The 26,186-nt window shown below is 44.9% G+C and overlaps 2 protein-coding genes across 9 annotated transcripts; both read left to right on the top strand.

The window, feature by feature from the left end:
• The first annotated feature begins 11,544 nt into the window (after positions 1–11,544).
• On the top strand, positions 11,545–14,358 carry mrps12 (mitochondrial ribosomal protein S12). Its single transcript, XM_041987565.1, has 3 exons — positions 11,545–11,725; positions 13,429–13,479; positions 13,811–14,358. The coding sequence occupies exons 2-3, from the start codon at positions 13,431–13,433 to the stop codon at positions 14,191–14,193; spliced, it is 432 nt and encodes a 143-aa protein (XP_041843499.1). The 5' UTR covers positions 11,545–11,725; positions 13,429–13,430; the 3' UTR covers positions 14,194–14,358.
• Positions 14,359–16,397: 2,039 nt separating this feature from the next.
• On the top strand, positions 16,398–25,480 carry LOC121641436 (zinc finger protein 436-like). Of its 8 annotated transcripts, XM_041987555.1 has the most exons (11): positions 16,608–16,834; positions 17,135–17,382; positions 17,538–17,632; positions 17,922–18,022; positions 18,537–19,210; positions 19,292–19,579; positions 20,068–20,140; positions 21,955–22,106; positions 22,252–22,317; positions 22,418–22,613; positions 24,591–25,480. In XM_041987555.1, the coding sequence occupies exons 4-11, from the start codon at positions 17,965–17,967 to the stop codon at positions 25,169–25,171; spliced, it is 2,088 nt and encodes a 695-aa protein (XP_041843489.1). In that variant the 5' UTR covers positions 16,608–16,834; positions 17,135–17,382; positions 17,538–17,632; positions 17,922–17,964; the 3' UTR covers positions 25,172–25,480. The 8 variants fall into 8 exon arrangements, with proteins under 8 accessions (XP_041843484.1, XP_041843483.1, XP_041843489.1 ...); XM_041987556.1 differs by lacking the exon at positions 17,538–17,632 and having other exon boundaries at positions 17,135–17,378; XM_041987551.1 differs by lacking the exon at positions 17,538–17,632.
• The last annotated feature ends 706 nt before the right edge of the window (positions 25,481–26,186 follow it).

Raw genomic sequence — 26,186 nt, 5'->3', positions numbered from 1 at the left:
ACCGGCTCCCAATCTGGCTACAGGAACCAGAACCGGCTCCCAGTCAGACTTCAGGTTAGGCCTGTCGCGATAAGCAATAAGTCAATTAATTGAACGATAAGAAAATAAGAGCACGATAAGTTTGCCGGCCGTGATAATTTTTATTAGTCCCCCCTTTACCATAGACTGTGTATGACAATAGGTTTCACTATGGAGTATTTCGACTCAACGCTCTGGTTTGTTGCGGAGTGATCTCTCTGGTGTCATACTTGACTGCAGCATGTTGCAGCACGAGCCGGTAAGCCGCATTTGTTTTGCAGGGCTGCCAACACGCAATGGCCGTGAGACTTGCGTATTTAGGTGGCTTCTCACGCTCTTGCGCTAAACCTCCGATTCTCATGCTGAAATATGTAAATAAGTCGAATGGAGAAATAATAGATGCAAGCACCTCCTCTTTTATCATTTCGCTGCTCCCCACATGTAAGCAGAACACACACATTCTAGCTTACGACGTCAGTACAAAGCCCCCACTTCCTGGTCTACCGTAATAACCCCTGTAATCCGCAGGCACATTACGCAAATAGAGTCAGCCTATATACTAGCGTATTTGACAAAATACACATTAAGAGCAGTGCCGGCTAATCGAGAGGTTTGGGAGGATTCCCAGTGGGTCGCATTACTTTTGGGCCGGTGTCCCGGCGTATGTGAAAAAGGCGCTTTTATTTATTTAGTTTATTGACCTTTACAAAAGGGGTACTTGCATTATTACGGCATATGTCATTATATTAGTTGAGAATGGTCTCAAAATGACACATTAGCGCTTTGCGCAATATTATCGTTTATCGCGATAATTTCTGAGAAAATTTATCGTACAGCTAAATTTGTTATCGTGACAGGCCTACTTCAGGTATCAGACCCCCTCTCTATCTTCCGATCATCTTCTAAATCTCCTTCCTGATTAATCTTATAGCAGGTCTGGCTTGGTGACCCTGATCCATCCTGTAGTCCTGCTGCTAGAGGCCGAAGCTACTGGGGGACGTCCCATGATGCACTGGGCTCCTTTCTGCTGGGGGACGTCCCATGATGCACTGGGCTCCTCTCTGCTGGGGGACGTCCCATGATGCACTGTGCTCCTTTCTGCTGGGGGACGTCCCATGATGCACCGGGCTCCTCTCTGCTGGGGGACGTCCCATGATGCACCGGGCTTCTCTCTGCTGGGGGAGGTCCCATGATGCACTGGGCTCCTTTCTGCTGGGGGATGTCCCATGATGCACTGGGCCCCTTTCTGCTGGGGGATGTCCCATGATGCACCGGGCTTCTCTCTGCTGGGGGACGTCCCATGATGCACTGGGCTCCTTTCTGCTGGGGGATGTCCCATGATGCACTGGGCCCCTTTCTGCTGGGGGATGTCCCATGATGCACCGGGCTTCTCTCTCCTGGTTTTCGTTCTTGGACATGGTTCTGTTGGAGGTTTTCGTTCTTGGGCCTGGTTCTGTTGGAGGTTTTCGTTCTTGGACATGGTTCTGATGGAGGTTTTCGTTCTTGGGCTTGGTTCTGTTGGAGGTTTTCGTTCTTGGACATGGTTCTGATGGAGGTTTTCGTTCTTGGGCCTGGTTCTGTTGGAGGTTTTCGTTCTTGGGCCTGGTTCTTTTGGAGGTTTTCCTCCTGGTCCTGGTTCAGACGGAGGTTTTTGTTCTTGGACATGGTTCTGTTGGAGGTTTTCATTCTTGGACCTGGTTCGGTTGGAGGTTTTTGTTCTTGGACCTGGTTCTGTTGGAGGTTTTCGTTCTTGGGCCTGGTTCTGACGGAGGTTTTCGTTCTTGGACATGGTTCTGTTGGAGGTTTTCGTTCTTGGACATGGTTCGGTTGGAGACTTTCGTTCTTGGACATGGTTCGGTTGGAGGTTTTTGTTCTTGGACATGGTTCTGTTGGAGGTTTTCGTTCTTGGACCTGGTTCTGATGGAGGTTTTCGTTCTTGGACATGGTTCTGTTGGAGGTTTTCGTTCTTGGACCTGGTTCTGATGGAGGTTTTCGTTCTTGGACATGGTTCTGTTGGAGGTTTTCGTTCTTGGGCCTGGTTCTGTTGGAGGTTTTCGTTCTTGGACATGGTTCTGATGGAGGTTTTCGTTCTTGGGCTTGGTTCTGTTGGAGGTTTTCGTTCTTGGACATGGTTCTGATGGAGGTTTTCGTTCTTGGGCCTGGTTCTGTTGGAGGTTTTCGTTCTTGGGCCTGGTTCTGATGGAGGTTTTCGTTCTTGGACATGGTTCTGTTGGAGGTTTTCGTTCTTGGGCCTGGTTCTGTTGGAGGTTTTCGTTCTTGGACATGGTTCTGATGGAGGTTTTCGTTCTTGGGCTTGGTTCTGTTGGAGGTTTTCGTTCTTGGACATGGTTCTGATGGAGGTTTTCGTTCTTGGGCCTGGTTCTGTTGGAGGTTTTCGTTCTTGGGCCTGGTTCTTTTGGAGGTTTTCCTCCTGGTCCTGGTTCAGACGGAGGTTTTTGTTCTTGGACATGGTTCTGTTGGAGGTTTTCATTCTTGGACCTGGTTCGGTTGGAGGTTTTTGTTCTTGGACCTGGTTCTGTTGGAGGTTTTCGTTCTTGGGCCTGGTTCTGACGGAGGTTTTCGTTCTTGGACATGGTTCTGTTGGAGGTTTTCGTTCTTGGACATGGTTCGGTTGGAGACTTTCGTTCTTGGACATGGTTCGGTTGGAGGTTTTTGTTCTTGGACATGGTTCTGTTGGAGGTTTTCGTTCTTGGACCTGGTTCTGATGGAGGTTTTCGTTCTTGGACATGGTTCTGTTGGAGGTTTTCGTTCTTGGACCTGGTTCTGATGGAGGTTTTCGTTCTTGGACATGGTTCTGTTGGAGGTTTTCGTTCTTGGACCTGGTTCTGTTGGAGGTTTTCGTTCTTGGACATGGTTCGGCTGGAGGTTTTCGTTCTTGGACCTGGTTCTGTTGGAGGTTTTCGTTCTTGGACCTGGTTCTGTTGGAGGTTTTCGTTCTTGGACATGGTTCTGTTGGAGGTTTTTGTTCTTGGACATGGTTCTGTTGGAGGTTTTCGTTCTTGGACCTGGTTCTGTTGGAGGTTTTCGTTCTTGGACATGGTTCTGTTGGAGGCTTTCGTTCTTGGACCTGGTTCTGTTGGAGGTTTTCGTTCTTGGACATGGTTCGGTTGGAGGTTTTTGTTCTTGGACCTGGTTCTGTTGGAGGTTTTCGTTCTTGGGCCTGGTTCTGTTGGAGGTTTTCGTTCTTGGACCTGGATCTGATGGAGGTTTTCGTTCTTGGACCTGGTTCTGATGGAGGTTTTCGTTCTTGGACCTGGTTCTATTGGAGGTTTTCGTTCTTGGACCTGGTTCTGTTGGAGGTTTTCGTTCTTGGACATGGTTCTGTTGGAGGTTTTCGTTCTTGGGCCTGGTTCTGTTGGAGGTTTTCGTTCTTGGACCTGGTTCTGTTGGAGGTTTTCGTTCTTGGACATGGTTCGGTTGGAGGTTTTTGTTCTTGGACCTGGTTCTGTTGGAGGTTTTCGTTCTTGGGCCTGGTTCTGTTGGAGGTTTTCGTTCTTGGACCTGGTTCTGTTGGAGGTTTTCTTTCTTGGACATGGTTCGGTTGGAGGTTTTCGTTCTTGGACCTGGTTCTGTTGGAGGTTTTCGTTCTTGGACATGGTTCTGTTGGAGGTTTTCGTTCTTGGGCCTGGTTCTGTTGGAGGTTTTCGTTCTTGGACCTGGTTCTGTTGGAGGTTTTCTTTCTTGGACATGGTTCGGTTGGAGGTTTTCGTTCTTGGACCTGGTTCTGTTGGAGGTTTTCGTTCTTGGACATGGTTCTGTTGGAGGTTTTCGTTCTTGGGCCTGGTTCTGTTGGAGGTTTTCGTTCTTGGACCTGGTTCTGTTGGAGGTTTTCTTTCTTGGACATGGTTCGGTTGGAGGTTTTCGTTCTTGGACCTGGTTCGGTTGGAGGTTTTTGTTCTTGGACCTGGTTCTGTTGGAGGTTTTCGTTCTTGGGCCTGGTTCTGACGGAGGTTTTCGTTCTTGGACATGGTTCTGTTGGAGGTTTTCGTTCTTGGACATGGTTCGGTTGGAGACTTTCGTTCTTGGACATGGTTCGGTTGGAGGTTTTTGTTCTTGGACATGGTTCTGTTGGAGGTTTTCGTTCTTGGACCTGGTTCTGATGGAGGTTTTCGTTCTTGGACATGGTTCTGTTGGAGGTTTTCGTTCTTGGACCTGGTTCTGATGGAGGTTTTCGTTCTTGGACATGGTTCTGTTGGAGGTTTTCGTTCTTGGACCTGGTTCTGTTGGAGGTTTTCGTTCTTGGACATGGTTCGGCTGGAGGTTTTCGTTCTTGGACCTGGTTCTGTTGGAGGTTTTCGTTCTTGGACCTGGTTCTGTTGGAGGTTTTCGTTCTTGGACATGGTTTTGTTGGAGGTTTTTGTTCTTGGACATGGTTCTGTTGGAGGTTTTCGTTCTTGGACCTGGTTCTGTTGGAGGTTTTCGTTCTTGGACATGGTTCTGTTGGAGGCTTTCGTTCTTGGACCTGGTTCTGTTGGAGGTTTTCGTTCTTGGACATGGTTCGGTTGGAGGTTTTTGTTCTTGGACCTGGTTCTGTTGGAGGTTTTCGTTCTTGGGCCTGGTTCTGTTGGAGGTTTTCGTTCTTGGACCTGGATCTGATGGAGGTTTTCGTTCTTGGACCTGGTTCTGATGGAGGTTTTCGTTCTTGGACCTGGTTCTATTGGAGGTTTTCGTTCTTGGACCTGGTTCTGTTGGAGGTTTTCGTTCTTGGACATGGTTCTGTTGGAGGTTTTCGTTCTTGGGCCTGGTTCTGTTGGAGGTTTTCGTTCTTGGACCTGGTTCTGTTGGAGGTTTTCGTTCTTGGACATGGTTCGGTTGGAGGTTTTTGTTCTTGGACCTGGTTCTGTTGGAGGTTTTCGTTCTTGGGCCTGGTTCTGTTGGAGGTTTTCGTTCTTGGACCTGGTTCTGTTGGAGGTTTTCTTTCTTGGACATGGTTCGGTTGGAGGTTTTCGTTCTTGGACCTGGTTCTGTTGGAGGTTTTCGTTCTTGGACATGGTTCTGTTGGAGGTTTTCGTTCTTGGGCCTGGTTCTGTTGGAGGTTTTCGTTCTTGGACCTGGTTCTGTTGGAGGTTTTCTTTCTTGGACATGGTTCGGTTGGAGGTTTTCGTTCTTGGACCTGGTTCTGTTGGAGGTTTTCGTTCTTGGACATGGTTCTGTTGGAGGTTTTCGTTCTTGGGCCTGGTTCTGTTGGAGGTTTTCGTTCTTGGACCTGGTTCTGTTGGACTACTTAGCTGTTTGTGCTCTAACACTGAGGAACGGATTAATAAGGAGGTTTAGTTTCAGCAGATCTGCTTTTGTGGACCAGACCTGTTGTTCTGGTTTCATGTGAATCCATTTGGTTTGTAGGACGTGTTGAACCTCCCTCCTTGCTCGTGGTCGTGCATCTGCAGCCTCGACGTGAGCTGCTGTATCTCAGGAAGAAGGAAACTGGACCTGAGAGGAGAATCTCTAGTTATCTCTAGTTAGTTATTAGGTGGAGGAGGTCCCTCTCGTGTCCTCGTGTCATCATGGTGGTGATGGATGAGGCAGATAATTGATCAGGACTCTGACTGGTATCTTTTCAGGGGTTTTATGGCGCTTACAGTATGTAGTTCATTTGTTATCAGCTGGGAACACAGTAATCTCAGAGTGAAGAACAATGTGGAGTTCACTGGGAACTTTTTAAATGGTAAATGTTTTTGGAAAGTTAGCAGTGATATTGCTAAATACAAAGAGTCCATGAAGTAAATGTGGTTAAAGGGATCAAATTCTCCCAGATGCATTATGGGAAGAAGAGAAACTGGAGCTCCAACTTAAATCCGAACTAGACGAGGGGGTCTTGGTTAGATCCAGAACAAGATGAATTATTTTTGTAGAGTGAGCAGCAAACAGCGGCTTAATGTCGACGAGTTCTTACAGATCAGAGTTTTACCTGCTGCAATGACCTGCAGACTAAATTCTGTCAGGCAAACAGCCGGACGCCTTTATCAGCTCCTCAGCAGGTAAAACTACCTGAGAGTGAAATGGATCAGTGTGACAAACACGTCCCACAGATGCCATCCAGTAATTAAACACGATAAATCAGCAGGGACTGGATTCTGTAAACCTTCGCTGACTCTAAAAGGTTCGCTCTCTAACCCAGGAAGAGGTCTAGAAGACGAACGAGACATTCGTCCATCCAGACGCTTCAGCCTGTCCAGGTACTCCGGTAACTGTTTATTCCAGATGGATCCGTGTCTTCAGCTTGTGCCTCCATGTTTGAAGGTGGTGGACGGCGGTTTGGCGAATCCCTGATACATTTTACTCACTAAGAAAACAGAGACGTCCTTTAGGCCCTGAAACAATCGTCCGGTGGTTGAAGTGTTGTCGTTTCTGGTCTGATCATCTTTTTCTTTTATTTTGGCGGGATGTATTGCTTGGTCTTGTGGCGAAGGATGTGCGTGTATTTAATAAATCTCCTTATGGCTAAATTTCATATTCATAATTGAACTTTCCAGATAGGGAAGTAGCTTCACTGCTGTCTTTGGCCGTCCATTATTCTGAAAAGCTGCCCTGTCTGTCCAGCATGCTGACAGACTTTAACCCCGCAGTCTGATTTCCTTTTCTTTCTTTTTCTGTCTCACGTGTTTCTTTTCTCATGTTGCTCTAGTGGTTATACATAAGTAATTTATTACCACGTACATATTTAAGTTGTGTATTTCCTGTATTTAGAGCCTTTTATTTACAGACTGCTGTATTTTCCTGTGTGTGGGTGATGTGCTGTTAATGAGGATGTTTATGAGCTGATGAAGTGTGCTGTGCATACATCTGCAGACCGTAGACTCCCTGTAGATATCTCTACAAAGACTAGATGCTTTATGGCGGAGCTTCGAGCCTCCTCACGCGGCGGCCATCTTACCACGCGGCTGCTCTCTCGTGGGATCTGTTGAATCTAAGGAAAAGTGAGTGAGCTGCACAAACATTAATACTCTTATTTTGCTGGAATCTTTATTATTTGGTTTCTTACTAAATTCTTGCTAAATTTATTAATTCTGGATACTTGGACGTGATGAAGTTGCAGCTTGTGTCTTGAAAATGACGTAAACGTGCAGCGTAGGTGTGTTCTCCATCAGAAGGCTCATCAGAGCAGCTCATTGGCCAGGCATCAGCAGGTTCCAGCCAATCACAGCCCATCGGACTGCTGGAGGTCCTGTACCTGGTGGGAAGGGGTCGGAGGATGTTTTTGCTGGAGGAGCGCAGCGTGGCGTAGACGGTCTCCACCATGCTGCTAGCATTAGTTGTTTTTTAAATTAAGGCCAACAGTACAGGATAAAAGAAAACAGCCGCCAGGAGGCTGCAGTTGTTCAAAAGTAGTGTTTCAGAAAACGATATTATACAGGAAGATGGAAAAGAGCTTTTTTATACTGAGACAGTGTCTAATAGTTTTATTAGCTCGATGTTTGTGGAGATGCTATTTGGCTAAATATATAATAAGATTAATAATATAAAATAGTTTTTTTTACATGGATAATTGGCGAAGCCAAACAATAAGTAAAGGAAGGTGTGACCATACAAGTAAGAATCAGGTTGCAAATGTTTTACCATAATTTGGTGAAGACCAAAATAAATGAAAAACATCTTCAGGGTGTCTGTTTGAGAAACAGAAATTTCTCTCTGTGTCCTTTTTGAATCGTTGTAAAGGACTCAGGTAAAGGATTATTTTAAAAGATGCTTCTTTTACTTTATTTTTTGACGTGTATCCAGCTGGCAGGTTCCAAATCTCTTCGGTTAAGATGAATAATAAAGCCGTTCCAGGAAGACGTCACATGGAACGGACACATCTTCTGGAATAATGAGCGTATATGATGATTTCTGCTGAGAAACAGATCTGGCCAGTTGGACTTGGTTGGATCGACGGTGGTGGTGGATTCTGTCCTGTTTACCGTTAAATAACATCAGTCTTCCATCTGGGATTTAACTATGTTCACTCATTCAGAGGGATTGTGATACCATATTTTAATCTAAACTCTTGATAAGCCATTAATGACTTGTAGAAAAATGACCAAGAGTCTGGAACGAGTAAAAGTATATAAGCTTTATTACAGGAGAAGTACTGAACACAGAATTACTGTAATGAGGGCGGTCGTCCCGACTCGCGTGAAGTCAGGAGAGACTCTGAGGAGACACGAGGAAAAACAACAGTTCTACATTTCTGTGGAAAAATCCTCCTTCCTGAAGACGTTGGGTGGACACACGACTCCAAGAGCTGGAATCAAAACAACCACATAGTGTCTCCACCAGAACCAGTCTGAGGGTCTGAGGAAGGACCAGATGAAGGTCATCTTACCCTCGTAGGGAACTTTTAACAGAGCATGTATATGAAGAGAAGAAACCTTAAAAATAAATTAAAGCATGAAGAGTAAAAATATAAAAAGTGTAATATAGTAACAGTCAGTGTAAATTTATACATGAATAAAGTAAAGGAAGTAATTATAGGTGTGAATAAAATATTATACATAGAGCATAATAAATAAAATTTCTTCCACATGAACCATCTGGTTAAATAGTTGAGTAAACTGAGTGAACCAGAGAGGATAAAATAAAGATTTGTTTCTGGATGTGAGGTATTTATTGCTCCATATGTCGTATCCGTGTGTTTTTTTATCAGTGACAAAGAGAGAAGCTGTTTATGAAAGTGGGAAAGTTTTCTTTCCAGAATGAGGATGGTTTTTGATTAACTGTATAAAAGTCTAGAAAGTTTAGGTTGCCCTTTTCATACGAGTTCATTATTACAGATTTTTTTATACGTTTTTGTTCCTCCACATAAAGATGAATATAATTTTGTCCATTTCTTTTTTATTAACGTTGAGAGATGGAGCAGCATGCGTAGACGGGATAATCCCTCAGCTTTAGCAGAATCCTGCCTCTCAGTGACAAATCTCTGTGAAGCCACTGGTTTAGGTTTTTAGTTTTCTCAACAATCAGATTAAAATTCAGACGCATCTGGTTTCTTGATCTTTAGAGGTGGTAAGTAAGCAGTCGTGTCTTTTACTGCTGTATTACAGGTAGAAAGGGCGTTTTAGTATTTAAGGGCAAACAATTCACATTTTTTATGTTTAAACAAAGTCCAGATGCAGCAGCGAAGGAATTTATCAAATCCGTAGATAAAGATATCTTTAAAATAATGTCGTATCATCTGGCTGATGATGCCTTCGCTGAGATGCTTTTTAATGGACTAAGTTTTATAGAGTCAGTTAGTAGCTGAGTTAAAAAAGGGAGGAGGCCATGCGGGACATCCCTTCTGACCCCACGTCTACGGAAGAAACAGAAGGACCAGCAGTTTCCTTTTGTTTTGAAAGCACAGCTGGAATAAGGCCAAAGAAATATCCTCCAGAGCATGAAACATAAAGTTATGTTCAGCTGTGTCGAAGGCTTTAAAAAGTCTAAAAAAAAAGGATAAAACTTTCATCAGAGCATAAATTTGAATAATCAGTTAAGTCAAGTACTAATCTGATGTTGCTGGAAATGTGTTTGTTACTCATGAATCCAGTTTGAGTCACATCAGTTCTGTGGTCCAAAACTGTTTTAATTATGTTTGGTTTTCTACCAGTGAGGTGACAGGAGGACCGAGTTTTCGGTCATTTATTCAGCCTTCACTCTGTGGCTGACTGGAAGTACAGACTGCACACTGAGCCACCACCTCCTCCATGTGTGGACATGCCAGGCCACTACAGCACATCTCTGGCCCTCTCTTTGCATTTGACCACTCCTAAGTGTGACCGTGTATTTTATCCAGCATTTGTTGTTGTAGCTGCAGAGGTACAATGAGTTTCTCCGCCTTGAACAGCAGTCCTGAATGTCCAGAAGGGTTGTATGCTCTCTGGTATGGCAGACTTGTCTCTGGACCATCCAGTCATTGTTGCATCTCTGAACATTTGGAGTTTTTCTTCTGAAATAAGCAGATGCGGTGTGATCCAGTTTACCTGTAGTTCTTGCTCCATAAGATCCTCTTTGTGCTCATTAAGATAAGCACGGCTCAATGCATCCGCAATGTGAAGTTCTTTTCCTGGTTTGTAGGATACGCTCACATTGTATTTTTGCAGACGCTGCAGCATCTTTTGCAGTCTCTTTGGAGCTTGATGCGATGGCTTCTTTAATATGCTCTCCAGTGGCTTGTGGTCGCTCTCTACCTGTATTTCCTTGCCATATACTGGTGGAATTTCTCACATCCATACACAAAGGCTGGGAGTTCCTTTTCTATTTGAGCATATCGGCGTTGACAGTTGATTTAACATACCTTGTGCATGTGTATATTCACTGCACCTATCAGTTTGTTATCATATGAAGGTCCATGGTTAAAGATCTACTTAAGAATCTTTAGTTATAAGTATGTGTTGTCATAGCAACATCTCTGGCGTTTTTCACGAACCAAAACTTTTGAAAATTGCTATAAAATTGACAAAGTTATGGTTATTTATAAAGTTTATGCACTATTAAAACAATGTTAGAGTGAGCAAGCTCCCCGTGGTGAGATGGCCAACAGCAGGGAGGAGACATGTTGCCTTTGGATAGATATCTATGTGCTGGTGCCAGCGGTTAAAGACAAACCGGTCAAATACCCAGCATGGAGAATTCTAAGCCTGTTGCCCTGGCTACGTACTTTCTAAAGTATTTTGTATCCTAACTTTTGGATCGGCTTCAAGAATAAATAATTACGGTTTTAAATACAAACACAGTACAGATCTTTGTATGCACAACATGAAACACTAATTATAAAGGAAAGAATTCTAGAGTATTCATGTGTTTTCTGGATGCTTCCAAAGCTTTTGGTTGAGTTAATCATTGTAAGCTGTTTACCAAAATGAAAGAGTGGTTCCTTTACATCTGATAAGAATTTTACAATACTGGTATTCAGGTCAGTCTATGCAAGCTGAATGGAGCAGGAGCATTTCTGCAGCGTTTCTAGTAACTAATGGGGTTTGTCAAGGTGGCGTACTGTCACCCTTACTTTAATATAGTCATGGATGATCTCCATGAAGTTAAATGAATGTAAAACTGGATGTAAGGTGGGGGGTCGTCTTATTCATCTCCTGATGTTTGCAGGTAACTTTCTGTCTCCCTGTAAAGCTGCTTTACAGCAAGTGCTTCAAGTCTGTCTACTGCTGTCAGACTGCTCTATTTGGGATTATATATTATATAATCCTAAAAAGAGTGTTGTCATGATTGTTAGAAACAAAGATGGCCAGAAGTTCAGATTTCCTTCATTTTATTTAGCAGACCAGGTGTTAAATGTGGTGAACAAAGTTCAATATTTAGGTCATATAATCAGAAATGATTTATGCGATGAGGATGATGATGATGATGATGATGATGATGACTGTCAGTGCTGTAAACTGTATGCACAAGCAAATGTGCATTTGTATTTCTATTAGTTTTTTATTGATGTTTTATTATTATTATTATTATTAGTATTATTGATATGGACCGATGCGTCTGAAATAAAGTAAACAAAACAAAAATAAAACACTACAGCACTAATCCGGAAGTATTTACACGATTGTAGAATTACTTCCGGGTTACGTGGGTCACGTTCATGCTGCAGTCTGTCAAACATAGTTTGGGTAAAACGATATAAATGGTCAGAAATTGGGTTTTTAAAGTCATTTTCATTAACCCGGATATTTTCCGATAATTTGAAGGTGGAGACAGTTTATCCGGGATTCTCTAACAGGTTTGTAAAATGATGAAATAACGGGAAAGCTCTGAATTGTGTCCTGGAACCTACATCCTGCTAGCCGTGTTGTTTCCGGTTCAAACGTTTTGGTTTTTAGATTTTATAAAATACACATTTCACAAATTAAGTAAATAGTATTTTGCGGTTAGTTTGGTAAAAGCTATTTATATGTATAATTTACTTTTGTTCCGTTTAATTGGCCTAACACACCAAACTTCATTGACAAAATGCGAGGTTTTAGTTTTGCTGAAATACCCGGATGATCAACTAAACAAATTAAACTTGATCAGATCAGAAATTGGTCATTTTATATTACGGCATGTGTATAAAGTTTAATCAATTAATGTCCACATTTCCAAACTGGGTCAACTTTGGAAGAGGTCAAAACAGCAACACTTGTTTCCACCCGGACCCTGATTTAGGTTACACATGGTAACGTTCCGCAGTTTATCTGTTGCTGGAGTTTTGAGCTCTTCAGAATGTCTCCGTACGAAGCAGAAGATTAAAAAAAATGTTAAAATCTGACTTCATTTTAAAGTTGCATGTAAAAAAAAAGAAAAAAGAAAAGGCAAACATGTTGTTCGTGCTGAGCCCACGGACCTCGGGTTTACCCACGTCGATCACAGTCAGCCCACCTGGATCATCGTTACCCTGCAGATCTAAACCAGTCTGCAACCTTTCCAGCCCAAAGAGCCATTTTCCCTCAGCCCAGCTAAATAAAACCGGCTTAGAGACGCAGATATGAGACCCTTTGGAAAATGACAACTTCTATTTTTTTAATAAATGTTTACTATAGAAAGTTTGCTGTTATTTTTGAAGAACCACGTTTTTATTTTATGTTTTTAGGTTTCAAAATAAAAACATAACACCTTAGCAAAAAGAGGATAGACAGACTTTCTTCTATGGGATTTAGATATTTGTGGGAAATGATGAAAGAAAAAAGTCCACAGTTTCCAACCTAGAGTCAAGAAAAATAAAAAACAAATATTCCTGGTATTTTTAGTGTCAATGTGTTGTGGAAATTCAGTGCAATTATTCCACGAAAAAACAAAAAAATTGCTCAAAAAAAAGATCTGCATTTGTTTTTTATCGCTATATTTAAAAACATGAGTTAGTTTAGCATTTTCAGCCCTGTAATACGAGCCATTGTGGCTCCGGAGCCGCAGGTTGAAGACCCCTGCTCCTGAGCCAATAAAAACAAATCAACCTGCAGGTGAGATGAAATGCGTTCAGGAGGAATTGTATGTTTTATTTTGTTATTGGTGCCACGTTCCTTCTCTAGCAGCACATTTCTGGGAGTCCTCCAGTTTATCTCCGCTGGAAAAATCCACTGAAGCATCTCGACCCAAAAGTTGAGCGTTTTTAGCTTTTAAACTTCTGTTTGGATCTTTTTAGCTAATAAAAACATTTCATTTCAAATTCTGATATTTATATACTTATTTTTATTTTCCGTGGTGGAATATTTACCAGTTTAAACAAATCTAAACCTTCATAAACTGACGATCACGTAAAAGAATAAGATAACTACATTTATTGCTGCATTGTTCTGCTTCTAGTTTAGTAATCTGATAACCTGACTCCACTGTTGGATTATTCTGGTTTGTTGTCCAGAATAACTTGATGACGAGAGCTTTGCTTTTCAGTAGAAAACCCGAGACAGGAAGCTGTCAGATTCTAATGTAAATATTCTCTGTCCCTAGAAATGTCTTCATTATGGAGCCTGAGGCCAGCGCTCGCCGCGCTCAGTAAAGGTGAGTTTAGAACCAGAACATGATCAGTATTCTCATTTATACTAAGAAAACCTGTTGTCCTGCTCCAGAATCCTGCTCCGGAGTCCTGGTCCAGAGTCCTGCTCCAGAGTCCTTGGAAAGTCCTTCAGGGATCCTGGAGAACTGTTCCTGGAAAGTCCTTCAGGGATCCTGGAGAACTGTTCCTGAAGACTATTGAAAGAAATGACAGAAGCTTCTTTGTAGACATGTTGTCGTTGCTTCTTCTGATCTGCGTGATGATGAACTTGTTAACCTTCATGTGCTGATCTGACATCAGTCTCACAACCTCTTCATGTGTTCTCTCTCCCTGCAGCATCTCAGCTGGCCTCCACCTGGACCTCCCCCCTCCTCTCCAGGACCATGGCCACCCTCAACCAGATGCACCGCCAGGGGAAGCCCAAACTGCCCCCTAAATCAGTGGGCGCCACCTTCGGCCGCCCACAGCTGAAAGCCGTGATCCTGAAGACCATGATCCGAAAGCCAAAGAAGCCCAACTCCGCCAACAGGAAGTGCGCTCGGGTGCGTTTGTCCAACGGGAAGGAGGCGGTAGTGTTCATCCCTGGGGAGGGCCACAACCTGCAGGAGCACAATGTGGTTCTGGTTCAGGGCGGGAGAACGCAGGACCTCCCCGGAGTGAAGCTCACGGTGGTGAGAGGGAAGTATGACTGCGCTCACGTGGTGAAGAAGAAGCAGTGACGGAGGCGGAGCTGCTGATGTTCAGTCTGAATGAACATACGGGGACAGACGTGTCCATTAATGAGCCTCTCATGGCTCCAGATGTGGAACGAAAAGATCCGATTTGGTCGGGTCCGAGTGTTCGTGTCAGATTTCCTTCTTACATTAAAGTCACCATGATCTCCATCGCGGCTGCTTCCGTGTCCAGAGTATTTTTAACCCTCACGTCCGCAGATCTACTATAAAATCATCAAACATCAGTATTTTCATCAAGCATTAGAAAAACTTCAGACCTGCAGAAAAGTACCAAACAGTCATTTTAGAGTTTTAACCTTCATTTAAAAAGCCTACAAAACATCATTATTTTTCCATCTAGTAGAAGTGGGTCTTTGGTGATGAGTCGAGTGTTGAATATGTCAAAGTTTTAACAGCTAAATTGATTTAGTTGCATTTATACAGTCTGGTAAAAAAAAAGTCTCCACCTGGATTTAACTAAGCTACCAGGTCGGAGCCTCAGACGGGATGATGCCTGCAGGGCGATCGTCTTCAGCTGCATCAAGTTAACTCCAGCTGATGCAACGAGCAGCTTCTCATGAGGAAGGACACATCCGTGGTCGTGGAGAAGATGCTAGTCTGTTCCAGACGGTTCAGATCGTCGGCATCAAGCAGAGAAAACATCTCAGGAGAAGCAGAAACTAGAACTGGGTTCAGAACTGTCCAACACATCATTAAAAACTGGAAGGATGGTGGGAACCATCGTCTACCAGGAAGAAACGTGGTCAGAAAAACTTCCTGAATGATGGTGATTAATTAAAGGTTTGGTGGAACCAGATGGAAGAAAAACAGCAGTAGAGCTCAGGACCATGTTTAATAGTGAAAGTTGGAACTTTTCCACATGAACGATGTGAAGAAACTCAAGGGACTGAACAGCTGTGGAGCCAGAAGAAAACCACGAACCAGTGAAGCTAACCGGAGAAAAAGGTTTCAGGTTGCTAGGGAGCATAAAGACTGGACTCTGGAGCCATGGAAGAAGGTCATGTGGTCTGATGAGTCCAGATCTACCCTGGTCCAGAGTGATGGAGCATCAGGGTAAGAAGAGAGGAGGATGAAGGGATGCAGCATCATGTCTAGAGCTACTGTACAAGCCTGTGGGGGCAGTCTATGTTCTAGTGTTGCTGCAGCTAGTCAGGTCTAGGTTCCGGTCTAGGTTCAGCAACATTATGTGTCCAAAGAATGAGATCAGCTGATTCCTGAATCTCCTGAATGAGCAGGTTATTCCAGCTTCCCTGAGGACACGGTACCAGGATTCATGGGGCTCAGCTTGTGAAAGAGTGGTTCAGGAAACAGGAGACATCGTTTCCACACATGGATCGGCCACCAGAGTCCAGACCTGAACCCCATGGAGGATCTTTGGGATGGGATGACGAAGGCTTTGCTCAGTGGTCGGACTCTCCAGCATCAATACCAGATTTTAGAGAAAAATTAACACTGGATGGAAATAAATGACGTGACATTGCAGAAGCTTATCAAGACAACGACTCAGAGAAGCTGCTGGAATCAGAGATAAAGCAACCAACCAAATATTAAAGTGTGTGGCCTTTTATTTTGGTGGTCCCTTTTTTCTGGCCAGGCTGTGTATCTTTTTTATGTAGTGTCAGATTACCCCTCTGGGGACTTCATGGCCAAACATGTTCCATTGACTTCCATTAAAATTAGATTAGATTAGATTAGACTTTATTATCTCACAGTGGAGAAATTTACTCGTTACAGCAGCTCTTGTTATAGAATAAAGTGCAGAAAGACAGAATAAGGTGAACATGCATCACAGCAAGAAGGTGCAATATAAATTATTTACAAGAAAAAGTCTAAGAAAAGCAAAAATATGTACCATTATAAATATAAAAGATATATATATATATATATACTATATATATATATAGAATATAACAACAACTTCACAGACTATATACATATTTACATGGTGATGGTGGGATATGAAGAATATGATGACATTGATAATGGGGGGTATTGCACAGTAAAATATAAATAAATATTACACAGTATTATGACTATACAGATAAGTTGTACAGTCTGACAGCAGTGGGAATGAAGGACCTGCGGTAGCTCCTTCCTACACTGAGGGTGTCTCAGTCTGCTGCTGAAGGAATTACATATTTTAATCTGTAATTCCAGTTTAAAACTATTCATTCTTTAATGTCAGCATTTAAAAAGAAGAGGGGTAATATTTGACATGTTACTGGATTCCATCAGGAGCAACAGTTCAGCCTCCAGCCAGCAGCGGCAGCAGAGAGTCGGCAGTAATCCAGCGGCTGTCTTTCAGGTCGGGTTTTATTTCCTTCGTGTTCACCCAACTTTAACCTCCTAAATTCTTCTGAAGGGGCCAGAGAGCGTTACGTTTCATCCCTGTGGGTTAACGTTTCCAACAAAAACATTAACCCGTGTTAGACGCCTTTAAACGTATGCGTCACCGCAGTGAAGTTGGCGTCCTATGTGTAGTTTAGGATTCGGCCGTTTATGAGGGGAGGGAAAGGGACATTTCCCGGTTTTAAGGGCATAAGGACCCCTTAGACCTGGTCCAGACTAGTTACCACATTAATAAGATTAATCCAGTCTGGTCTATATTATCCCACAGGTAATATAGGTTGTTTTAAACACTTTGCGATTTATAAGACTTTAACTAGGGGAAAGAAATGGTGGTTTCACAGTTTATCTCCAGTTCTATAAAACAGGAGCATGAGACTAGGGATATGTCATCCCATATATATATGTATATATATATATATATATATATATATATATATATATATATATATATATACATATATATATATATATACATATATATATATATATATATATATATATATATATATATATATACATATATATACATATACAATTAGCTAAACCTAACGTTTTTCCTTCTCATTAAAATGATCAGTTTTAGAAAAACAGAGCTTTACGGCGTTAAGTGAACGCATCACCCTTTTCTCCTCCAATTACTAAAAGACAGGCTATGAATCAGAAATGAACTTCAGCGCTTTGCAGCGCTAATTAGCATCGCACGTTCCTACAGGCTCCGCTAGCATCGGCTAACGGTTCATCTGCTCACACAGCGGTGGACAGCTGTTCAATCTGCCAGTAAAATGAGTCGTTTAACTCTGTGAATTACCGGATCTCTTCTGGTAAGTACGTGAACATGTCTGTTTTTTTGTTAGTTTTATTTATTAGCATTAAGAAGCTGTTAGCTATTAGCAGTTGGTTTGCTAATGTCAAAACATTAACTGCGCTGCTTTTCTCTGATTGGCTGAATTCATGTTGACGGCGTCATTTTATCGTCCCAGCTGATTGACGTGATCATCATTGAATCATTAAAGCCTGTTGGAGTCTGAGCAGATCGATAATCAGTCCTGATCAGATAGAGCTGCTGTGTTACTTGATAAACTCAAAGTTTAATTAAAAACTGAGAAATCATCTAATTTTTAGGCACTTGTTCTTTACAGGACCCGCAGTTTTAATCTGTGATTTATTGATTAATCTGACCATAAATTCCCGAAAAGTTCATTTATATGAGAGCCAGGTTAAAGCTGCAGTCTTCTGAGATAAGAATAAAGGTTTGTTATTAAGAGGTTTACAGTATTTTTAAGTGGGGAATTGTTTTAATTGGATTCAATAATCCCCACATAAATCCTCAACGCTGTGTCCTGAACTGTGTCTGTTTGTCTCAGAGGTCTGAAGGAGGCGGTTCATCTTCAGGAGGAGGAAGAAGTGATGAATGGGGTGAAGGTGGAGGACGACCATGGAGAGGACTGTCAGCTTCCTCCTCAAGGTCAACAAAACAAGACTACAGTAATATTCATACCACATGTTGAATCTCATCAACTTAGTCGTTCTATGAGCTTTGTGCTGATTTAAAATGAATAATTTTACTATAATAATTTGTCTTCCAGCTGCTGGTGTTCAGACAGGAATTGACCAGCAGCGAGGGAGTCTGTTTATTAGTCATTTAAAGAAAAAACGGACCAGAAAGAAAAACTGGTTGAAACGTTGTGTAAATCAGAATCGCCTCAACCATCTTTTATTCCTACGTATCAGATGTTGAGAGGCCTGGTCTGAGCGGAGTGGACCGATCTGTGCTTGGATGGCTTCTTCATGTGAAGGAAACACTTAAAATTAATATATTTTAAAGGAAATACTTTTGTTAACGGATAAACAGCCACGTTCGTGTAAAAGTAGAAAAGTCTTTCTGTGATTGGACCAAATCCTTCAACCTGTCTGACACAGAAATATAAAACGTGGTCTCTGTTGGAGCTGACTGAAGACAGATGTTCTGTTTCCTGCAGGAGTCCTCGTGCCAGACCAGCCGTCAGATCCGGCCTCCTGTCAGTCCAAACGCCGTCACCGCTGCTCCGTGTGCGGCCGGGAGTTTTCTCGCCCGTCCCGGCTGGCGGACCACGTGGCCTCCCACTCCGGCTTCAAACCGCACAGCTGCTCTGTGTGCGGCAAGCGCTTCACCAAGAAGATCAACGTCTTCATCCACCAGCGCGTCCACACCGGTGAGAAGCCGTACTTCTGTCCCGACTGCGGCGCGAGCTACGCCCAGCGGGGCTGCCTGCGGAGGCACCGCCTCCAGCACGCTGCCGAGAAACCCCACCGCTGCTCCGAGTGCGGCCACGGCTTCGTCCAGCGCCGCCACCTGGTCCAGCACGAGCGGATGCACACCGGAGAGAAGCCCTTCTCCTGCACGCTGTGCCCCAAACGCTTCGCCTCCAGGAACGGGCTGGTGGACCACCAGAAGACCCACGCCCAGCAGAAGCTGTACTCCTGCTCCGTCTGCCAGAAGGCCTTCTCCTCCGCTTCGTCCTTCCGGGATCACGCGAGGCTCCACACGGGCCAGAAGCTGCACCTCTGCTCGCTGTGCGGTAGGAGCTTCAACCGCCCGGGTCTGCTGAGGAAACACCTGCAGAAACACACCCTCCAGAGTCACCAGGCTGCAGGCGAGGCTGCTGCTGCGGAGGTGGGGAACGGAGAGAAGAGCTCAGCTCTGAGGAGGTCAGGCGGCCGTTTCTCAGGTGTAACTCTGGTTTTATCTCCTCAGGATGAAGCTCCTCTCCACTGCTTCCTGTGCCAGAGAGACTTCGCCTCGGTCGAGCAGCTGAAGGAGCACAAGCAGCTGGTCCACACGCCGGCGTTCGCCTGCGACGTGTGCGGCCGCCGCTTCTCCAGAGCTTCCCGGCTCACCGACCACATGAGGACTCACACCGGAGAGAGACCGTTCCAGTGCAACGTCTGCAGCAAGACGTTCTTTGCACAGAGAGTGTTGAGGAAACACCAAGAGATCCACAACAAGACGGCGTGCAGCGTTGCCATGACAGCAGGAGAACCGGTGAGGACTTTCACCTTTAACCTTCCTCCAGATCACTCATATCATCACCAGTATCACCAGGAATGTTGGTCTGTAGCTCTGGAGGTTAAATTGTGATGGTCTGAAGCTGAACCACAGAAAGGGGTCTAGATGCTGTAAAAACAACCGGAACTTTCTGTACGTCTACAGGTGGTTTCATGTAAATGGTAAATGGTCCTTATTTATAAAACGCTTTACTGTACCTGGGATGATACCCAAAGCATCACATTCACCCATTCACACACACATTCACACACTGATCGCGCTCAACCACGACCCATCAGGAGCAAGTAGGGGTTCGGTGTCTTGCCCAAAGACACCTCGGCTTGGCCGGGGATCGAACCGACAACCCTCAGGTTGACGACCGCTCTACCTTGCTGAGCCACGCTGCCCCCTCATGCTTGTTTACTGAACACGTCATCACGTGATGCGTTTAGGTTCATGGTGTTACAGCTGAGTGTGTTTTACAGAAACCCGACGAGCTGCTCTGCAGAGGTGACGAGGATGACGAGGATGAAGAGGAGGCGGTGCGTTCAGTGACTGGTGAGAAAAGGGTGGGATGGCAGTTCAAGACAGAACTACTCTGAATCATCCCTACTGTCATTTTCTGCTGTAATTTTCACAATTCCTGATGTCATTGAAAGCAACATGAGAACATAAAGCCAACCACTTTTAGTCCAACCTGCTGAAGGTTGGGACTACTTTCCATTTCAGACACTTACATCTGAGAGTAAGAACAACACCAGCAGAAACCAACCAGGAGGGACGTCGTCATTAAGTGGTAGTCAGACTCCTGGAGTCCAGGTGCTGTCAGGTAGAGCTAGAGGCGGGACTTTCCCTCCCTGCAGTAGTTCTTTGTTTAATCACGAGATCATGATTTCATCACACAACATCATCTTGGGCGTAAGTCCACGCAGCTTCTTCAGTACTTGTTTGAACCAAAGAGCTGGACAAATCTTTCTAACTCATTCTGAGTAGAAGAGTTAAGCTAAGTGTGGAAATGCTCCTTAAACAGCTGAGTCTTTAGCTTGCTTTTAAAAGTGGATAAGGACTCTGTGGATCGGACGGAGTTTGGTAGATGGTTCCACCACCGGGGAACAACAGAGAAGAAGAGTCTAGCTACTGATGTGGCGCCACCTTGTGGTGGGAGCACTAGGCGTCTTTCACTGGCAGAGCGTAACTGTGGAGAGGGAGTGTAGCTCTGGATTAAGGAGTGGAGGTAGACCGGAGCCGTTTGGGTTATTGTTTTGTAAGCCAGAAGCAGAGCTTTGAATCTGATGCGCTGCAACTGGAAGCCAGTGGAGAGCGATTAGCAGCGGAGTGACATGAGCTCTTTTGGGCTGGTTGAAGACCAGACGTGCTGCTGCGTTCTGGATCATCTGCAGAGGTTTAACTGAGCATGCAGGCAGGCCAGCCAGTAAGGAGTTGCAGTAGTCAATGCATGAAATGACCAGAGCCTGGACCAGGAGCTGGGCCGTGTGTTCAGTCAGGTAGGGTCTGATCCTCCTGATGTTGTAGAGAGCAAATCGGCAAGATCGAGCAACAGAGGCAACATGGTCCTTAAAGGTCAGCTGGTTGTCTACCATGACACCAAGATTCCTGGTAGAAGACGTAGGCACAAGCGTGATGGAGTCAAGCTGCACGCTTATCTGTGGCGATAAGGAAGGATTGGCTGGACAGACTACTGGAAGTATTTCCTGTATTTCTATGTTTCTGCAGGGATCCTCCTGTTTGCAGACATTTCCTCCACTTTTCATCTATTTCTGGCTGAAATTACATCCCATAAGACACGTTCCACCACAGAAGAAGAGCTGGAGATGAGTTTAAAGACAGCAGGACAGAGTTGTGTGTCCCAAACTCCTCATGACGAGGACCTGACTGAAAACCATCCAGCTATCGCTTTACTCAAACCTCTGGAACTTTGCTCTGTTTCTCTTCCGCTCCATGATTCTTAGTCCGGATAACATTCCGTCTAATGGAACCCTGACGAAATCTCACCAGTTTTAGCTTTATTTTCACACCAAGATGGTTTAGTTTGGAATTCCAGAGAAATTATCAATTATTTCCAGCAGAAACTCCAAGAAGAGCCTCAGGCTTTAGGTTTTCATTTCAGCCTAGCTGTTCAGCATCTGCCTTGTCCAGGTCTGGCAGTCTGGTCTCAGATGGGAACGCTGAACTCCAGACTTTCTGTTCCAGGAGTCACAAACATGGAAATACAGTAAAGCCTTTGGCTTACAGAACCAAACGGTTTCCAGGCGTCGTGACCTCCACAAGCTCCGCCTCCAAGCTGGATCCATGTAAAGCTTTTCCGTTAGAAACACATCAGACTTTATTAACGTTTGTTTTAATGTTTAAAGGAAACGTTGAAGCAGCGTCTGAGAGAAGCTCCGCCCCCGACAGACCTCATCACTGCAGCATCTGTTCCAAGAGCTTTCTGAAACCCTGTCTGCTCCGCAAACACATGAGGATCCACATCAGGGACGGCGTGATCCCCGACCCAGCCGACAAGGTGGCGCCACGCTCCTCAGGAGCTCCTCTTCCCATTCGCTGTCTTTCAGGGTCAAATATGAACTCACAGAAACTGGTTTTAGATTACAGAACATGAGAAGCAGCAAAATGGTGAAATCAGATGGCTGAAAGTTGATTTGTTTCAGGAGTTTTGGCTCCATGTGAGGACGAATGGGGAGGGAAAGGAGGAAGGGATGAAGGAGGAGGAGGTGAGTTAAACACCAGCAGTTATGTTTGTGAACACAGTTAATATTCAGCCCAGAGCAGCGTACGTACGCTGGGCTGTGTTCAGTCTGTGAACCTCTCATCCTCCAGGATGATCCTCCAGCAGACCTCTCTACCAGCCCCGAGCTCCTCCACTCTAGATCCAAGCCTCTGCCTGGTAACCATGGCAACCAGGGCGCCGTGCTGACACAGGGCATCAACAGTGAAAAGTGTGAAGACGGAGACGTCAGCGGTTTGATAAACTCAGACGGAGAAGAAGAGCAGTGGAAGCCAGCCGCCAGAGGTACATCATCATCATCATCATCAGTAACACGGACCAGAACCCCATCCATCCTCACGTCCACCTTCATCCCTCCATCCTCATCCACCCATCCTCTCACGTCCATCCTCATCCACCCATCCTCTCACGTCCATCCTTATCCACCCATCCTCTCACATCCATCCTCATCCACCCATCCTCTCACATCCATCCTCACGTCCACCTTCATCCCTCCATCCTCATCCACCCATCCTCTCACGTCCATCCTCATCCACCCATCCTCTCACATCCATCCTCATCCACCCATCCTCTCACATCCATCCTCATCCACCCATCCTCTCACGTCCATCCTTATCCACCCATCCTCTCACATCCATCCTCATCCACCCATCCTCTCACATCCATCCTCACGTCCACCTTCATCCCTCCATCCTCATCCACCCATCCTCTCACGTCCATCCTCATCCACCCATCCTCTCACATCCATCCTCATCCACCCATCCTCTCACATCCATCCTCATCCACCCATCCTCTCACGTCCATCCTCATCCACCCATCCTCTCACATCCATCCTCATCCACCCATCCTCTCACGTCCATCCTCATCCACCCATCCTCTCACATCCATCCTCACTCCACCATCCTCTCCCTCCATCCTCATCCACCCATCCTCTCACGTCCATCCTCATCCACCCATCCTCTCACATCCATCCTCATCCACCCATCCTCTCACGTCCATCCTCATCCACCCATCCTCTCACGTCCATCCTCATCCACCCATCCTCTCACATCCATCCTCATCCACCCATCCTCTCACGTCCATCCTCATCCACCCATCCTCTCACATCCATCCTCATCCACCCATCCTCTCACGTCCATCCTCATCCACCCATCCTCTCACGTCCATCCTCACGTCCACCTTCATCCCTCCATCCTCATCCACCCATCCTCTCACGTCCATCCTCATCCACCCATCCTCTCACGTCCATCCTCATCCACCCATCCTCTCACGTCCATTCTCATCCACCCATCCTCTCACGTCCATCCTCATCCACCCATCCTCTCACATCCATCCTCACGTCCACCTTCATCCCTCCATCCTCATCCACCCATCCTCTCACATCCATCCTCATCCACCCATCCTCTCACATCCATCCTCATCCACCCATCCTCTCACATCCATCCTCATCCACCCATCCTCTCACGTCCATCCTTATCCACCCATCCTCTCACATCCATCCTCATCCACCCATCCTCTCACGTCCATCCTTATCCACCCATCCTCTCACATCCATCCTCATCCACCCATCCTCTCACATCCATCCTCACGTCCACCTTCATCCCTCCATCCTCATCCACCCATCCTCTCACGTCCATCCTCATCCACCCATCCTCTCACGTCCATCCTCATCCACCCATCTTCTCACATCCATCCTCATCCACCCATCCTCTCACGTCCATCCTCATCCACCCATCCTCTCACATCCATCCTCATCCACCCATCCTCTCACGTCCATCCTCATCCACCCATCCTCTCACGTCCATCCTCACGTCCACCTTCATCCCTCCATCCTCATCCACCCATCCTCTCACGTCCATCCTCATCCACCCATCCTCTCACATCCATCCTCATCCACCCATCCTCTTACATCCATCTTTTCTTAGCCTTTTGCTGAATTTGGAAGAAGAAGTGATCAGAGCTGTCAGCGTGACGTTCCTGAAGTTAGCTTCTGATTATATCTAAACACAAAGGTTGACTCCACCCCTTCCTTTGGGGGATTTTGGCCACATTAGACCAGGTCCTGCTGAACAGCTACAAGACTACAACTACAAATGATAATGTCCAGTTATCTTTCCTTTGGTGGCAGAAATGAGCTTCCATAGATTCTTCTTCTTCAGGCTCCAGCATTGGAGTAAACCTTCCACCTCAGAGTCCACCCTTCCTGATGGTTTGGTTTTTACTCAGATTCAGGAAGCTGATTGTCCTCCATGTCTCTTCCAGACCTAGAAGTCCACTCAGATCTGCCGTCAGATGGTAAAAGTAAGCACTGCTGTCCGGTCTGCAGTCGGGACTGCTTCAAGGCCTCGGCACTGCAGAAACACCTGCGGATCCACTCCGGTGAGCGGCCCTTCCAGTGTCCCACCTGCAACAAGAGCTTCATCCAGCACGTCCATCTGACGGAGCACCAGAGGATCCACACCGGAGAGAAACCCTACAGCTGCACCGACTGCGGCAAGAGCTTCACCTTCTCCAGTGCCCTGCGCCGCCACCAGCGCCTGCACACGGACGCCCGGCCGTACCAGTGCCCTGTCTGCCAGAAGACCTTCAAACAGCAATGCGTGTTGAAGAACCACCAGCTGACCCACTCCGGCGTTCGATACCAGTGTCCGCTGTGCAGCAAGAGCTTCAGCCGCGCCCTGGAGCTCACCTACCACGTGGACGTCCATTCGGATGCTCAGCCGTACTTCTGCAACATCTGCAAGAAGAACCTGAGTGGAGCCAGAATCTTCCAGAAACACATGAGGAGGCATGAGTCCCAGAGTCCGCTGCAGCCTGGACCCAAAGAGGCCAGAACCACCTGAGAGGTGGAGTTTCAGGATGACGAAGAACCACTGAGACAGGACAGGAGCGTCCTGCTGATGGACGTCCTGGGGGGACCCATCCTCGGTCTCCTAGAGTTTATTTCAGGGTTTATTTTAAAGTCTTATTTATTTATTATTGACATCAACAGGAAGTCCTACATTAAACAGCTGGAAAAGCTTCAGCGACCTGTTTCTGTTATTTCATTTATGATGTCATCACAACAAATTGGACATGGGAGAAAAAAATGTAAATAACATGAACCGGTTCTTTAGATGCCTGCAACAGAATAAAGAAAGTATAAGTCAGAATTCTATCTGCCCGTCTGTCTGTCTATTTAAATCAGTAGTTGGCAACTGGTGGCCCACGGGCCAAAACTAGCTCCACGCCAATAATAATCTGGCCTGCCAGATTATATTGATTAAAAAAAGATTGCAATAATGTTACAATGAGACAAATCCATGATGGTGTTTACAGCGGTGTTAAGACAGTGTGGCCCCTTTAATAATGGTCAAGCTGGACGCTGAGGCAGGTAAGTGATGCTGTAGGTGACGTAGTTCCGATGAGATGACAGATTCAAACCAGGTGTGCTCAAACATTCATTCGTACATTTAATCGTTTTTTCACCAGACTAATAAAAATATCCAACACTGTAGAAATGAAACTTTAACATGCAGAATATCAAAGCTTAGTTTCCATAGGTTCATGTTCTAGATAACAAAGTTTGATTTGTATAGTGTCTTCAATCTCTCAATTTACTGGTCGATCTACATACATACGTGTATATATATATATATATATATATATAATGTACATTTGTTTGTGTGTGTGTACAGTATGCATATATATATATATATGTATATATATATATGTGTGTGTGTGTGTGTATGTATATATGTATATATACATATGTATATATACATGTTTATCTGTGTATATATATATGTAGATATGTGTATATATATATGTATATAAGTATATGTATATATATATATATATATAAATGTATATTTATGT

The sequence above is a fragment of the Melanotaenia boesemani genome, chromosome 6, assembly GCF_017639745.1.
Source record: "Melanotaenia boesemani isolate fMelBoe1 chromosome 6, fMelBoe1.pri, whole genome shotgun sequence".
NCBI classification, from domain to species: domain Eukaryota; kingdom Metazoa; phylum Chordata; class Actinopteri; order Atheriniformes; family Melanotaeniidae; genus Melanotaenia; species Melanotaenia boesemani.
Note: the sequence above shows the minus strand (reverse complement) of the source record. Positions and strands in the feature narration are given on the sequence as shown.